The following is a 14,825-nucleotide window of genomic DNA, read 5'->3' as shown; positions in this document are numbered from 1 at the left end:
AAGAATGTCATAAAAAACTTGCATCAATATTACAAAGAAAAAACGAATCTGTAGATTAATCAATAATAAATAGTTTATTTAATAGTGGAATAGCTCCAATACCTTGGTTTATTTTTGGAGTTGTTACAAAGAGTTGATAAAGTGCTTTGTGTCATTTCTCAAAGTGTTTAATGGCTTTTCCTTGATCCAGATCAATAATGATTCAGCCATACAGAACATGAATTGAACAAAGGACACAAGGAAGATAAATTAATACATTTGAGATGAGATTAGTATACATTAGACCCACATTAGGCCTTTCTCCCTGTCTGTGATTAATCACACTCTGAGGAATTATCATTTAATAGAGAGACTCATTAAAACAAAATGCAGCCATTAAGTCTCTTTCTTTCTCTCACTCTTCCCCCAATTTGTTCTGTTGGTTCTTCTCTCCGTATCCTTGTCTCATTCTCCTCCTTTTCTTCTATCTCTCTCACTCATTTAACTCATTTAGGCCTAGAATTATTGAAAGCTTTAACTATTGAAAAATAGCAGATATACAAGCTCACAGCACGGCACCGGGTGCCGCGCTGTGAGCTTGTAGATCTGATATTTTTGAAAAATATATATATATATATTTCTTTAAAGCGAACATTGGTTTTCAACATTGGTAACTAAAATATTTGCTTCTGGGGGGTCCCCGATACAATATTTTGAGATGGGGGGTCCATGGCCAAATACATATCATTTTGGGGGTCCTTCACATGAAAATGTTTGAGCACCGCCGACATAGAAACATATCTTTTTCAAAAAACCTTAGAAGGATGCTGAATACACTTATAGAATATTGAAAGAATTGCAAAAAAATTCCTCCCCTTCCTCGCATTCATTTTACTTTCCCTTACTCCCCTTGCTAATCTGTCTTTCTCTTTCTCTGGCTCTCTGTCTCATCCTTTATCTTTCCTCTTGAAATACTGGTTGTGATTCATTCAATCCTAGTGACCCTATTCGGTGGTGAACATCCACCGAAAATAGCCGATCTACAAGTTTGGAACGTGTGACTTTACAAAACGATGTGTTGCGACCTAAATCGTCTATGTTCTGAAATTATAGACTGTTTATGAAAAGGAAACTTTTATAAAATGCTCTGATATTAACACATCTGGTGCCAACCCCGAGTTTCCCGAGTTTGTATTGGTACCACCCCTGTGCCAACCCCGAGTTTCCTGAGTTTGTATTGGTACCACCCCTGTGCCAACCCCGAGTTTCCTGAGTTTGGGCCGTTTTTGAAGAAAAAAAAAGAGACCATGGCATCTTGGACTTTTAAGGAGAAAAAATGATTGCAACGTAAGTGTTAACATTGTACCTCCCCTCCCTCCCCTCAGTGAGGACTGTGCCCACTTCTCTCTGGATGTCCCTGACTTCTCTCTGGCCCAGGACACCATCAGGGACATGGAGGAGTGCAGGGTGACCTGGTCTCTGTATGAGGAGTGGATGCAGGGCTTCACAGAGAAGGCCCAGGAAGACTGGATCACATTCAGGTATTATAGGGCCTTAGGCTCAGGGCTTTAAGCTCATGGTTTAGAGCAGGGGTCTTCAACGTTTTCAGGCCAGGGACCCCTTTAGCTGAGAGAGAGATGAAGCAGGGCTCTCATGTAGATCTGCTATTTTGGGCTAAAGTTCTCCTCGGAATAGGGATGCGAGGGTTCAAGTTGTTAATTTAAAAGAATTATCCTATCACAAGATTTGGCAGCCCCCCTGTAGTAACTCTTAAGGACAATATAGTGCTATCTTTGGAGCAGACATCTGGTGTGGACAGGCAAAAAGCAGTCCAAGTACAAGCTGACTAAATCTAGAGAGTATAAGATGTTTAAGATTAGTAAATACAGTAAATACACAGGAATTGTTTTGCCAACTCTGTTTATATGCTTTCTTCTTCTGTGAAGAAGGGAAAAATCCTCACACAAATACCATTATCTTACAATAAATGCGAGACTGGCTCTGAATAAGCGACATAAAAAAAAAAAACTAAAAAAAAACTAATGTTTGTGCATGTGCGTGTGTGTGTTTGCAGGAGTAAGACCTACGTGTTTGAGGAGTTTCTGTTCAGCTGGCAGGACAGACTGAGGAAGGTGGAGCCGCCGACCACCATGTCTGTCAAACTGCAAGCGGAGGTGGACAAATACAAGGTGAGCAACAGGACCAGCAGTGGAACTACGTTAGGCAAGGACAGGCACTCGCCTCCCCTCGAGTAACGACTGCCTCCCCTCGGCGAGGCAGCCCCTCCTTTACTCAAGGCTGACAGAATGCAAAATACACATTTTCTCAAATTGCAAATCGTCTGAGTGCGGTTTCATTGTGAGAAGTGTGAAGTGAGTCTAGCCCTGCTGCTGCCTCCCCATCCATTAATTCACACAACCGGTTTTCTGAGTGGGTCTGAGTCTATCTATGAGGGCTGCGTGCAAGACCCCCCCCTCCCCCCGCACAAGTTGCCTATCCCGCATTTGCGTCGCCTCGCTCATAAAGACAGGCTGCGTCCTCGCCTGAACAGGACAGTGTTAGGGTTAATGTTACAAGTAGAAGTCCGTAATTCAAAATTCACTTGGGTAAAAGTATTGGTATCAAAATGTACTTAAAGTACAAAAGTAGAAAGTTCTCATTATGCAGAATTTTTCAAATGTAGGCCTATCAAAATATTTGAAAATAGCCGATATACAAGCTCACATTAATGTGTTGCGATGCGACGCATTGTGAGTTGTAGATCGTCTATTTTCAAATGGCCGAAAGGTATATAGGGCTAATGGTTAATGTTTTGTAATAATTATCCACGGTGCGGTTTATATAGAGATTATTACAGCTAACGGCCAGTTAGTTAGTTTTACAATGGTCTTTAACAAGGATTTATATATAGATTTATACAGCTAACAGCCACCAGGGGCGCTCTTGTGGGAAGCAGGGAAGACACCTGCGGCTTATAGTCAGATGCGGTTTATATATGTAAACATTTGTTTTTTGTTCTAAATTTAGCTGGTGCGGCTTATATTCAGGTGCGGCTTATAGTCCAGCAATTACGGGTAATTGTAGTGGAGTAAAAGCACAATAATTGCCCTTGAGATGTACTGGAGTAGAAAATTAGAAATACTTTAGTAAGTAAAAGTACCGCAAAATTGTACTTAAGTACAGTACTTGTTACTTTACACCACTAACCACATGGCACAGAATGTATTATCCTGCTTAGAATCCTAAATATTAAGAGCAGAGAGCGCTACGGGGGGCAGTTAGGGGTTGGGTGTCTGCCTGAACGGGGCTGGAAAGCTTCTCCTATTCAGCCACGGTACCCCCACCCACATGTCATTAAAAGTCTGCGCCCAACGTGGGGCTCGAACCCACGACCCTGAGATTAAGAGTCTCATGCTCTACCGACTGAGCTAGCCGGGCCTGCTGGTCAAATGATACAACCCCCCATCTGTTTGTCACACGATACACCCCCCGACTGGTCTCTTGGGGGGTGAGACCGCGTGCCTCCTTTTTCCATACCGCTCCACCTAGCCCCCACCCCCGCTAGCCCCCACCCCCGCCTCCCCGTTCTCCCTCCTCTGTCCCACCGTCCCAGTCCACAGCGCACACGTGTGAGTTTTACATTATAGACATGCAATTGATCACAGCACAATAGAAAATAACAAATGTGTGCTGTAATAGCAATAAAATGACAACATGGCTATTTTATAGCGTCATTCCCACCGGGTAAAAATAGTGTTTTAAAAACAAATTCTCAACTAAAGAGGGTGACGGCATCATGCAGTGCGCATCGCGGCCGAAATTGATTAGCTAGCTTATGACTTTAGTGTTTTATAATAGACTAATAATCAAAATCTAAAAAGTAACTAGTAAATAAAGCGTCATGTTGTCAACAGCAGGACAACAGGACGGCAGTAGACGGCAGTTGTTGTTAATTATCGATATAGTTATCTTTATCGCCGCTTAATTATGTTCTATTTGTTATTGTTTTCACAGAGAAGCGCCTCTCTTTCCCCTTGTTAGTGAGCGCCGTGTTTTGCTTCATTTCATTTTGTTCCGAGTGCAAAATGCGTCGCATCGCGGCCGAAATTGATTATGACAGAAGTGTTTTGTCATAATGATAATCAAAATCTAAAAAGTAGTCTAACTATAGTAAATAAAGCATCATGTTGTCAGCAGCAGGACTTTTTCTTCGTTCCATTTCCTTCTGAGTGAGGTCTTGGACAGAGAGGGAGAATGGGGAGGCGGGGGTTAGCGGGGGTGGGGGCTAGGTGGAGCGGTATGGAAAAAGGAGGCAAGCGGTGAGACCAGGGTGAGACATCTTCACACTGAAGTGTAATGAGTTTGCACTGACACCAACACACACACACACACACACACACACACACACACACGCGCACGCACACACACACACACACACACACACACACACACACACACACACACACACACACACACACACACACACACACACACACACACACATATCATTGGCAATGTAGTAAAGTTTCTACAGTGTGGGGTTTTGGTAGCCTGGTTAATAAACCAGACTGCACAACACCACCCCCTGTTGGTAGTGGTGTTCCAATCAGGAATGTAGGCTTGGGGCACATGGTGGGTGGTGGCCTGGTTCAAAACCATTCAGCCAATCAGGCGAGTCTGTGTGTATTCAAACACATTCCCCCCTCCACTCTTATTACAGACATCAAACAGATTGTAGTCTTTGATGCTTTCAGTGACTAACGAGCTATTGACACTTGTATGGCTCAATCAATTACAGCAGCTCACAAGCCCTTTGAAGTTCAGAGGGAGCAATTAAGAGCAAGTCAACTTAACATTTTTTTAAACCACCCCTTGGAAATGAAAATTCTGCTCCCGAGTCCAGACTAATATCCAACACGCAGTGAGGAATTAGTATGAGCAACGCCAGGCTAGGGTTTTGGGTGTTATGTATGGAAGTTAGTTCTTACAAGTAATGCAATTTCATACTCAACAAGCAACCACTGACCGTGTGCACTGTATGGCTGCTGTACTGAGAATAGAATGTAAAAACAGAAAAAACTTAATGAATCAATAAAGCCTAAAATACATATGAATGGATGACAATGAACAAATTACCCAGAATGGGGTTTATACCGTATGTCCAGATTTGTAAACAACTGAATATCTAGCACATCTTTTGAATTGACTATTAGAATGAGACCTTATGCCAGCCTGTCTGAACAGATTAGCAGCGCTATGCTTGGTGCAATGCCTATAGGGTGTGCCAAATGTAGTTCTAAGAGCGGCCATTTCTTGGGTAAACACAGCCTTACACAGGTGTTCTGATTAGACTATAGCATTAGTTCTATGCAATCAAACAATTGAAACACCTGTGTTTTTACCCAAGAAATGGCCGCTAAGGACTACAATGACGTAGGCGCTGGCACACACTATAGCCATTTCTACAGAACTGATGTAGGGCGTTCACAGTTTGACAGAAAGGGGAACTCCTGTCGTTGTTAACCACTTGAACCATAACGTGCATATTCTTGGAGGGCAACATTCATTGCAATCCGAAAACAGGAGTATACTCCAACTAAGTATACCTTTGCTATCAGGCATAAACCTCTTATATCCATATCCATATATATATAACATTTTGTGTTTTTTTGTAAATTGATGCCCTAATTGATCATACTACAGCATCACACGAAAGCATCAAAAGTAGCAGATCTACAAGCTCGATTTGTGGCAAGCTTCAAGCTTTTCGATTGATTTCCACCTAGCCGAAACAATACAGGGCTTAAGAGTTGGAAACTTGTTTATTGGCTGAAGTTAAATTGGTCTGAGGACACTATGAGGGAATCCGACCACAGCGGAGGGGTGACACACGTCACGTGATCGGTGGCATTGGAAGTTTCTGTTCCTCACCGAGGTTCGTGGGAACTTAAGGTTGCAGCTCTTGCGGTGCTCTGGTAGGTGCACAGAGACCGATACCATGGAACCACAGGAGATGTCAGCAGTGGTGCTTTGGTATTTTCTTTTCAGGGCGGACGGTCATTTATTGACGTCGTGCACACGCCTCTAAAGGCTATTTAGAAAGAACGGGTGTCAGCAGATCTAATGGTGGGAAAACAAAACAATGTTTTCTAGTCTTAATTACATTTGCATTGCTACTTATTTTCTAGTTTCATTTAATTCAATTAGAAAATACTGCGCTACAGTAGAGAAACAAAGTTTGCTCTGAACGAATCTCAAACAGTAGCCTACACACCACAGTAATGGAGCCATGTATGAGGACGCACCAGGGCTGGCAGCAGGACTCAATGGCCAGTGGGGCCGTCCGTGAGCTTAAGGTTGCGATCACTATGCAAATTAGTGTTTTGCCTTTGTTTTCGAGTATTTGCAGGTTTCACTGATGGGGACGGGCGGTCCGAGTGAGGGGGATGGGCCCCAGGCGTCCCCCTCGTGCCGCCGGGGCCGGGACGCACACACATGCACCTACAGTAGCCTAGGTGTTAAAGTAGGCATATCCATATGAATAGGGTACTTGGGCTTGTGAATCTAGGGGGGATGCGCTCACACCACTCACTGTTAACCTGGGAAACTTGTTATGCAAATAGCCATTTTGATTAGATAGGCTATAGGGCGAGTCGTCACTCGTATCTATGGGGACGCATTCTAACATGCACACGCGCAAGCACTATTCCGTTCCTGCGCGTGCATGTGGGGAAACTATTGGCCGGTGTGTGTGTGTGGATGGGTGTTGGTGTCAGTGCAAAGTCTTCACACTTCAAGATGCCAAAGGTCAAACTAAATCGGGGGTGTAACGTGTATCTAGAAGGCCCGGCTAGCTCAGTCGGTAGAGCATGAGACTCTTAATCTCAGGGTCGTGGGTTCGAGCCCCACGTTGGGCGCAGAGTTTTGGTGACAAGGGGATGGGGGTACCATAGATACTTGCCAAGCAATGAGGCCCATTAGGTAGAATCTCTTAACCCAAATCCAACCCTTGATGCTGAGTGCCAAGCAGGGTTCCATTATTTGGAAGTCTTTGACGAGCCCTGGACTAAAACTAATGAAATACATTAGTTTTAGTCCAGGGCTCTTGAATGTTTTCAGGCCAGGGACCCCTTAGTTGAGAGAGAGATGAAGCAGGGACCCCTACAACCTTTTCATAGATTCCATATAGTTTAATCGTTTGACAGCAAAATCATCAGTGTATTTTGGATTCATGTCAATTTGTGTTGTCAGATATTTAACCACTTGAACAGTCAATACTTAATAAACTTGACCTTTCACTCTGTACTTAGTGTGCTCTTTTTTCCCCTCTACACCAAAATTCTTTGCCAAAAATAGCCGATCTACAAGCTCACAACGCCTCGCAGCGCGAGGCGTTGTGAGCTTGTAGATCTGCTATTTTTGGCTGAAGTTCTCAGAATATGGACACTAGGGTTCAAGTGGTTAACATAAAAAAGGAGAAAAAAGTTACTATCACACAAAGATTTGGAGGAACCCCTGCAGTAACTCTGAGGACCCCCTAGAGGTCCCGGACCCCCTGTTGAAGACGCTTGTTTTAGTCACTTAAACTAACCTTTGGTTTAACTGTGTGTGGGTCCAGAGCGTGGTTCCGGTGTTGAAGTACGTGCGTGGGGAGCACCTGTCCTAAACTAACCTTTGGTTCACTGTGTGTGGGTCCAGAGCGTGGTTCCGGTGCTGAAGTACGTGCGTGGGGAGCACCTGTCCTAAACTAACCTTTGGTTCACTGTGTGTGGGCCCAGAGCGTGGTTCCGGTGTTGAAGTACGTGCGTGGGGAGCACCTGTCCTAAACTAACCTTTGGTTCACTGTGTGTGGGCCCAGAGCGTGGTTCCGGTGCTGAAGTACGTGCGTGGGGAGCACCTGTCCCAGGACCACTGGCTGGACATGTTCCGTCTGCTGGGTCTGCCCAGGGGGACCACCCTGGAGAACCTGACCTTCGGCCACCTGCTCAACGTGGCCCAGACCATCATAGACAAGGCCCTGGAACTCAAGGTACTGTATTAACATTCCCCAACACTGTGTGTGTGTGTTTGTTTGCGGTAGGGGTGTAATGATATAGTAACTGAATCGAAATATCTATTTTAATTTGCAATGATCTAATATATAGTTTGCAAAAGCAAAATATCGTGCCGTTTTGGCTTTGTATCGTATCGTATCGTTTTAAAATCCGGTAATCGGTATCGAATCGTTTTGCAATGCTCATGTCAAGGTGGGTTGAAATATAAAGTCCATGTATTTGCTAGATAATCACAGTGTTTACTTCCATAATAGAATTAGTTTCACACAGATTAAATTTCTTTGCTAAATAGTTACTATATCGATTTTAAATCATTGAATCGAATCGTATCGTATCGCCATGAATGAACCAATATCGTCCATGTATCATATCGTCAACCATGTATCGTGATGCGTATCGTATCACAGTTAAAATGTATCCTTACACCCCTAGTTTGTGCCCAAATAAAACGGCAGCTCACACACTCACACCATGCAAAAGATCTAATATGCATATTATTGCTTGTCCTGTATCGGCACCAATCTACAGTAGGTCGGTATAAATTGTGTGTGTGTTTGTGTGTGTGTGTGCATGCGCATGTCTGTGCGTGCGCGTGTAGGACCTGAACAGCCGTGCGCAGGCCGAGGTGACGATCAGGGAGGCTCTCAGGGAGCTGGAGCTGTGGGGCGCGGCCGCTGCCTTCAACCTCACGGAGTACACGGACAGCACGGGACACACGCTCACCCTCATCAAGGACTGGAAGGACATTGTCAGCCAGGTACACAATCAATCAGGGATGGGACGATATGAACATTTCATATCACGATAATTGTGAGCAAAGAAATCATTCTAATCTAACAATCATCTAATCTAACATTTGCAACAACAAAAAAATGCAGATCTACAAAATTGCCGATCTACAATCTCACAAGGTGTGAGTTAAAGTGTCATAGGGTCAATAGTGTAATAGGGCAATAAGTCATAAGTGCAATAGTGCAATATGTGTAATAGTGTAACAGGGCAATAAGTGTAATAGTGTAATAGGGTAATAAGTGTAATAGTGTAATAGGGTAATAAGTGTAATAGTGCAATACGTGTAATAGTGTAATAGGGTAATAAGTGTAATAGTGTAATAGGGCAATAAGTGTAATAGTGTAATAGGGCAATAAGTGTAATAGTGTAATAGGGTAATAAGTGTAATAGCGCAATACGTGTAATAGTGTAATAGGGTAATAAGTGTAATAGTGTAATAGGGCAATAAGTGTAATAGTGTAATAGGGTAATAAGTGTAATAGTGTAATAGGGCCATAAGTGTAATAGTGTAATAGGGTAATAAGTGTAATAGTCTAATAGGGCAATAAGTGTAATAGTTTAATAGGGTAATAAGTGTAATAGTGTAATAGGGTAATAAGTGTAATAGGGTAATAAGTGTAATAGTGTAATAGGTGTAATAGTGTCATAGGGTCATTAGTGTAATAGGGAAATAGGTGTAATAAGTGCAATTGTGAAATAAGTGTCATTGGGCAATAAGTTAGTCTGTTGTTTACGTGCGCCCTGACAGTCGCTTCTTGCCCTTAGGGCGTCTTACTGGTACAGTACTAATGATACGATGTGGCAGAGCTCTGTATACACAATGATGTACCCCCCCATGCCAATAGAGCTCCTTTGAAGCTTTGAATGAGCAAACATTCCATGAACAATAAAGAGCAACCTCCCGTCGGGGAATTGAACCCCGGTCTCCCGCGTGACAGGCGGGGATACTGACCACTATACTAACGAGGATTGGCATGCCACCAGTATGGTAATAATATGGTAATAACATGGTAATAACATGGTAATAACATGTTAATAACATGGTAGTGTTGCCTGGAGTGTTTTTGCCACCAGGATGAAAGTACAAGCACCACTAGTCATGCTCACACAATGCCTTAAAAGCAATGCAATTAATTTCAACCAAAGGTCGTATCAAAGAGTTGAGCCTTGGGCTCAACTAAAGATGTTTCCGCCCGGTTTCGAACCGGGGACCTTTCGCGTGTGAGGCGAACGTGATAACCACTACACTACGGAAACTGTTGCTATAGTCACATGTACAAGCGCAGTCTCCAAGTCTCCATTACCGACAGTCACGCTGGACAACGTAGGGCCATTCAGGGACGAATTGAACCTCAGGAAAGTGGAAATAACGTAATAACATGGTAATAACATGGTGATAGCATGACCAAGAACAATGCATAAAAGCCAGTGGTGTCTTTATCACTGTTTTTGAGCGGTAATCAAAATCCATTATCCTGGGCCAAACATTTGCAAAAAAAAAAAAGAAAATGCCGATCTACAAAATTGCCGATCTACAATCTCACAATGTGTGAGTTAAAGTTTCATAGGGTCAATAGTGTAATAGGGCAATAAGTTATACGTGCAATACGTGTAATAGTGTAACAGGGCAATAAGTGTAAAAGTGTAATAGGGCAATATATGTAATAGTGCAATAAGTGTAATAGTGTAATAGTGTAATAGGGTAATAAGTGTAATAGTGTAATAAGTGTCATAGTGTAATAGGGTAATAAGTGTAATAGGGTAATAGTGTCATAGGGTCATAAGTGTAATAGTCTAATAAGGAAATAGGAGTAATAGTGTCATAGTGTAATATGTGTAATAGCGAAATAAGTGTAATAGTGTAATAGGGTAATAAGTGTAATAGTGTAATAGGGTAATAAGTGTAATAGTGTAATAGGGTAATATGTGTAATAGTGTAATAGGTGTAATAGTGTCATAGGGTCATAAGTGTAATAGTCTAATAAGGAAATAGGTGTAATAGTGTCATAGTGTAATAAGTGTAATTGTGAAATAAGTGTCATAGTGTAATAGGGTAATAAGTGTAATAGTGTAATAGGGTAATAAGTGTAATAGTGTCATAGGGTCATAAGTGTAATAGTTCAATAGTGTAATAGGTGTAATAGTGTCATAGGGTCATAAGTGTAATAGGGAAATAGGTGTAATATTGTCATATAGTGTAATACGTGTAATAGTGTAATAGTGTAATAAGTGTAATAGTGTAATAAGTGTAATAGTGTAATTGTGTAATAAGTGTAATAGTGTAATAGGGTAATACATGTAATAGTGTAATAGGGTAATAAGTGTAATAGTGTCATAGGGTCATAAGTGTAATAGTTCAATAGTGTAATAGGTGTAATAGTGTCATAGGGTCATAAGTGTAATAGGGAAATAGGTGTAATAGTGTCATAGTGAAATAAGTGTAATAGTGTAATAGTGTAATAAGTGTAATAAGTGTAATAGTGTAATAAGTGTAATAGTGTAATAGTGTAATAAGTGTAATAAGTGTAATAGGGTAATAAGTGTAATAGTGTAATAGGGCAATAAGTGTAATAGTGTAATAGGGTAATAAGTGTAATAGTGTAATAGGGCAATAAGTGTAATAGTGTAATAGGGTAATAAGTGTAATAGTTTAATAGGGTAATAAGTGTAATAGTGTAATAGGGTAATACGTGTAATAGTGTAATAGGTGTAATAGTGTCATAGGGTCATTAGTGTGATAGGGAAATAGGTGTAATAAGTGCAATTGTGAAATAAGTGTCATAGGGCAATAAGTTAGTCTGTTGTTTACGTGCGTCCTGACAGTCGCTTCTTGCCCTTAGGGCGTCTTACTGGTACAGTACTAATGATACGATGTGGCAGAGCTCTGTATACACAATGATGTACCCCCCCATGCAAATAGAGCTCCTTTGAAGCTTTGAATGAGCAAACATTCCATGAACAATAAAGAGCAACCTCCCCGTCGGGGAATTGAACCCCGGTCTCCCGCGTGACAGGCGGGGATACTGACCACTATACTAACGAGGATTGGCATGCCACCAGTATGGTAATAATATGGTAATAACATGGTAATAACATGGTAATAACATGTTAATAACATGGTAGTGTTGCCTGGAGTGTTTTTGCCACCAGGATGAAAGTACAAGCACCACTAGTCATGCTCACACAATGCCTTAAAAGCAATGCAATTAATTTCAACCAAAGGTCGTATCAAAGAGTTGAGCCTTGGGCTCAACTAAAGATGTTTCCGCCCGGTTTCGAACCGGGGACCTTTCGCGTGTGAGGCGAACGTGATAACCACTACACTACGGAAACTGTTGCTATAGTCACATGTACAAGCGCAGTCTCCAAGTCTCCATTACCGACAGTCACGCTGGACAACGTAGGGCCATTCAGGGACGAATTGAACCTCAGGAAAGTGGAAATAACGTAATAACATGGTAATAACATGGTGATAGCATGACCAAGAACAATGCATAAAAGCCAGTGGTGTCTTTATCACTGTTTTTGAGCGGTAATCAAAATCCATTATCCTGGGCCAAACATTTGCAAAAAAAAAAGAAAATGCCGATCTACAAAATTGCCGATCTACAATCTCACAACGTGTGAGTTAAAGTTTCATAGGGTCAATAGTGTAATAGGGCAATAAGTTATACGTGCAATACGTGTAATAGTGTAACAGGGCAATAAGTGTAAAAGTGTAATAGGGCAATATATGTAATAGTGCAATAAGTGTAATAGTGTAATAGTGTAATAGGGTAATACGTGTAATAGTGTAATAAGTGTCATAGTGTAATAGGGTAATAAGTGTGATAGGGTAATAGTGTCATAGGGTCATAAGTGTAATAGTCTAATAAGGAAATAGGAGTAATAGTGTCATAGTGTAATATGTGTAATAGCGAAATAAGTGTAATAGTGTAATAGGGTAATAAGTGTAATAGTGTAATAGGGTAATAAGTGTAATAGTGTAATAGGGTAATATGTGTAATAGTGTAATAGGTGTAATAGTGTCATAGGGTCATAAGTGTAATAGTCTAATAAGGAAATAGGTGTAATAGTGTCATAGTGTAATAAGTGTAATTGTGAAATAAGTGTCATAGTGTAATAGGGTAATAAGTGTAATAGTGTAATAGGGTAATAAGTGTAATAGTGTCATAGGGTCATAAGTGTAATAGTTCAATAGTGTAATAGGTGTAATAGTGTCATAGGGTCATAAGTGTAATAGGGAAATAGGTGTAATATTGTCATATAGTGTAATACGTGTAATAGTGTAATAGTGTAATAAGTGTAATAGTGTAATAAGTGTAATAGTGTAATTGTGTAATAAGTGTAATAGTGTAATAGGGTAATACATGTAATAGTGTAATAGGGTAATAAGTGTAATAGTGTCATAGGGTCATAAGTGTAATAGTTCAATAGTGTAATAGGTGTAATAGTGTCATAGGGTCATAAGTGTAATAGGGAAATAGGTGTAATAGTGTCATAGTGAAATAAGTGTAATAGTGTAATAGTGTAATAAGTGTAATAAGTGTAATAGTGTAATAAGTGTAATAGTGTAATAGTGTAATAAGTGTAATAAGTGTAATAGGGTAATAAGTGTAATAGTGTAATAGGGCAATAAGTGTAATAGTGTAATAGGGTAATAAGTGTAATAGTGTAATAGGGCAATAAGTGTAATAGTGTAATAGGGTAATAAGTGTAATAGTTTAATAGGGTAATAAGTGTAATAGTGTAATAGGGTAATACGTGTAATAGTGTAATAGGTGTAATAGTGTCATAGGGTCATTAGTGTGATAGGGAAATAGGTGTAATAAGTGCAATTGTGAAATAAGTGTCATAGGGCAATAAGTTAGTCTGTTGTTTACGTGCGTCCTGACAGTCGCTTCTTGCCCTTAGGGCGTCTTACTGGTACAGTACTAATGATACGATGTGGCAGAGCTCTGTATACACAATGATGTACCCTCCCATGCAAATAGAGCTCCTTTGAAGCTTTGAATGAGCAAACATTCCATGAACAATAAAGAGCAACCTCCCCGTCGGGGAATTGAACCCCGGTCTCCCGCGTGACAGGCGGGGATACTGACCACTATACTAACGAGGATTGGCATGCCACCAGTATGGTAATAATATGGTAATAACATGGTAATAACATGGTAATAACATGTTAATAACATGGTAGTGTTGCCTGGAGTGTTTTTGCCACCAGGATGAAAGTACAAGCACCACTAGTCATGCTCACACAATGCCTTAAAAGCAATGCAATTAATTTCAACCAAAGGTCGTATCAAAGAGTTGAGCCTTGGGCTCAACTAAAGATGTTTCCGCCCGGTTTCGAACCGGGGACCTTTCGCGTGTGAGGCGAACGTGATAACCACTACACTACGGAAACTGTTGCTATAGTCACATGTACAAGCGCAGTCTCCAAGTCTCCATTACCGACAGTCACGCTGGACAACGTAGGGCCATTCAGGGACGAATTGAACCTCAGGAAAGTGGAAATAACGTAATAACATGGTAATAACATGGTGATAGCATGACCAAGAACAATGCATAAAAGCCAGTGGTGTCTTTATCACTGTTTTTGAGCGGTAATCAAAATCCATTATCCTGGGCCAAACATTTGCAAAAAAAAAAGAAAATGCCGATCTACAAAATTGCCGATCTACAATCTCACAACGTGTGAGTTAAAGTTTCATAGGGTCAATAGTGTAATAGGGCAATAAGTTATACGTGCAATACGTGTAATAGTGTAACAGGGCAATAAGTGTAAAAGTGTAATAGGGCAATATATGTAATAGTGCAATAAGTGTAATAGTGTAATAGTGTAATAGGGTAATACGTGTAATAGTGTAATAAGTGTCATAGTGTAATAGGGTAATAAGTGTGATAGGGTAATAGTGTCATAGGGTCATAAGTGTAATAGTCTAATAAGGAAATAGGAGTAATAGTGTCATAGTGTAATATGTGTAATAGCGAAATAAG

At 40.9% G+C, this 14,825-nt stretch overlaps 1 protein-coding gene across 1 annotated transcript in view; it reads left to right on the top strand.

The window, feature by feature from the left end:
* Positions 1–14,825, top strand: part of dync2h1 (dynein cytoplasmic 2 heavy chain 1) — a 557,731-nt gene that overhangs the window by 41,753 nt on the left and 501,153 nt on the right. Inside the window, 4 exon segments of the mRNA XM_080731168.1 lie at positions 1,365–1,520; positions 2,054–2,168; positions 7,838–8,008; positions 8,632–8,790. Of these exon segments, the coding sequence (XP_080587294.1) occupies positions 1,365–1,520; positions 2,054–2,168; positions 7,838–8,008; positions 8,632–8,790 (601 nt within the window).

The sequence above is a fragment of the Nannobrachium achirus genome (assembly GCF_963921795.1).
Source record: "Nannobrachium achirus genome assembly, chromosome: 8".
Lineage (NCBI taxonomy): Eukaryota > Metazoa > Chordata > Actinopteri > Myctophiformes > Myctophidae > Nannobrachium > Nannobrachium achirus.
The sequence above is the reverse complement of the archived record's forward strand: the minus strand, read 5'-3'. Positions and strand labels throughout refer to the sequence as shown.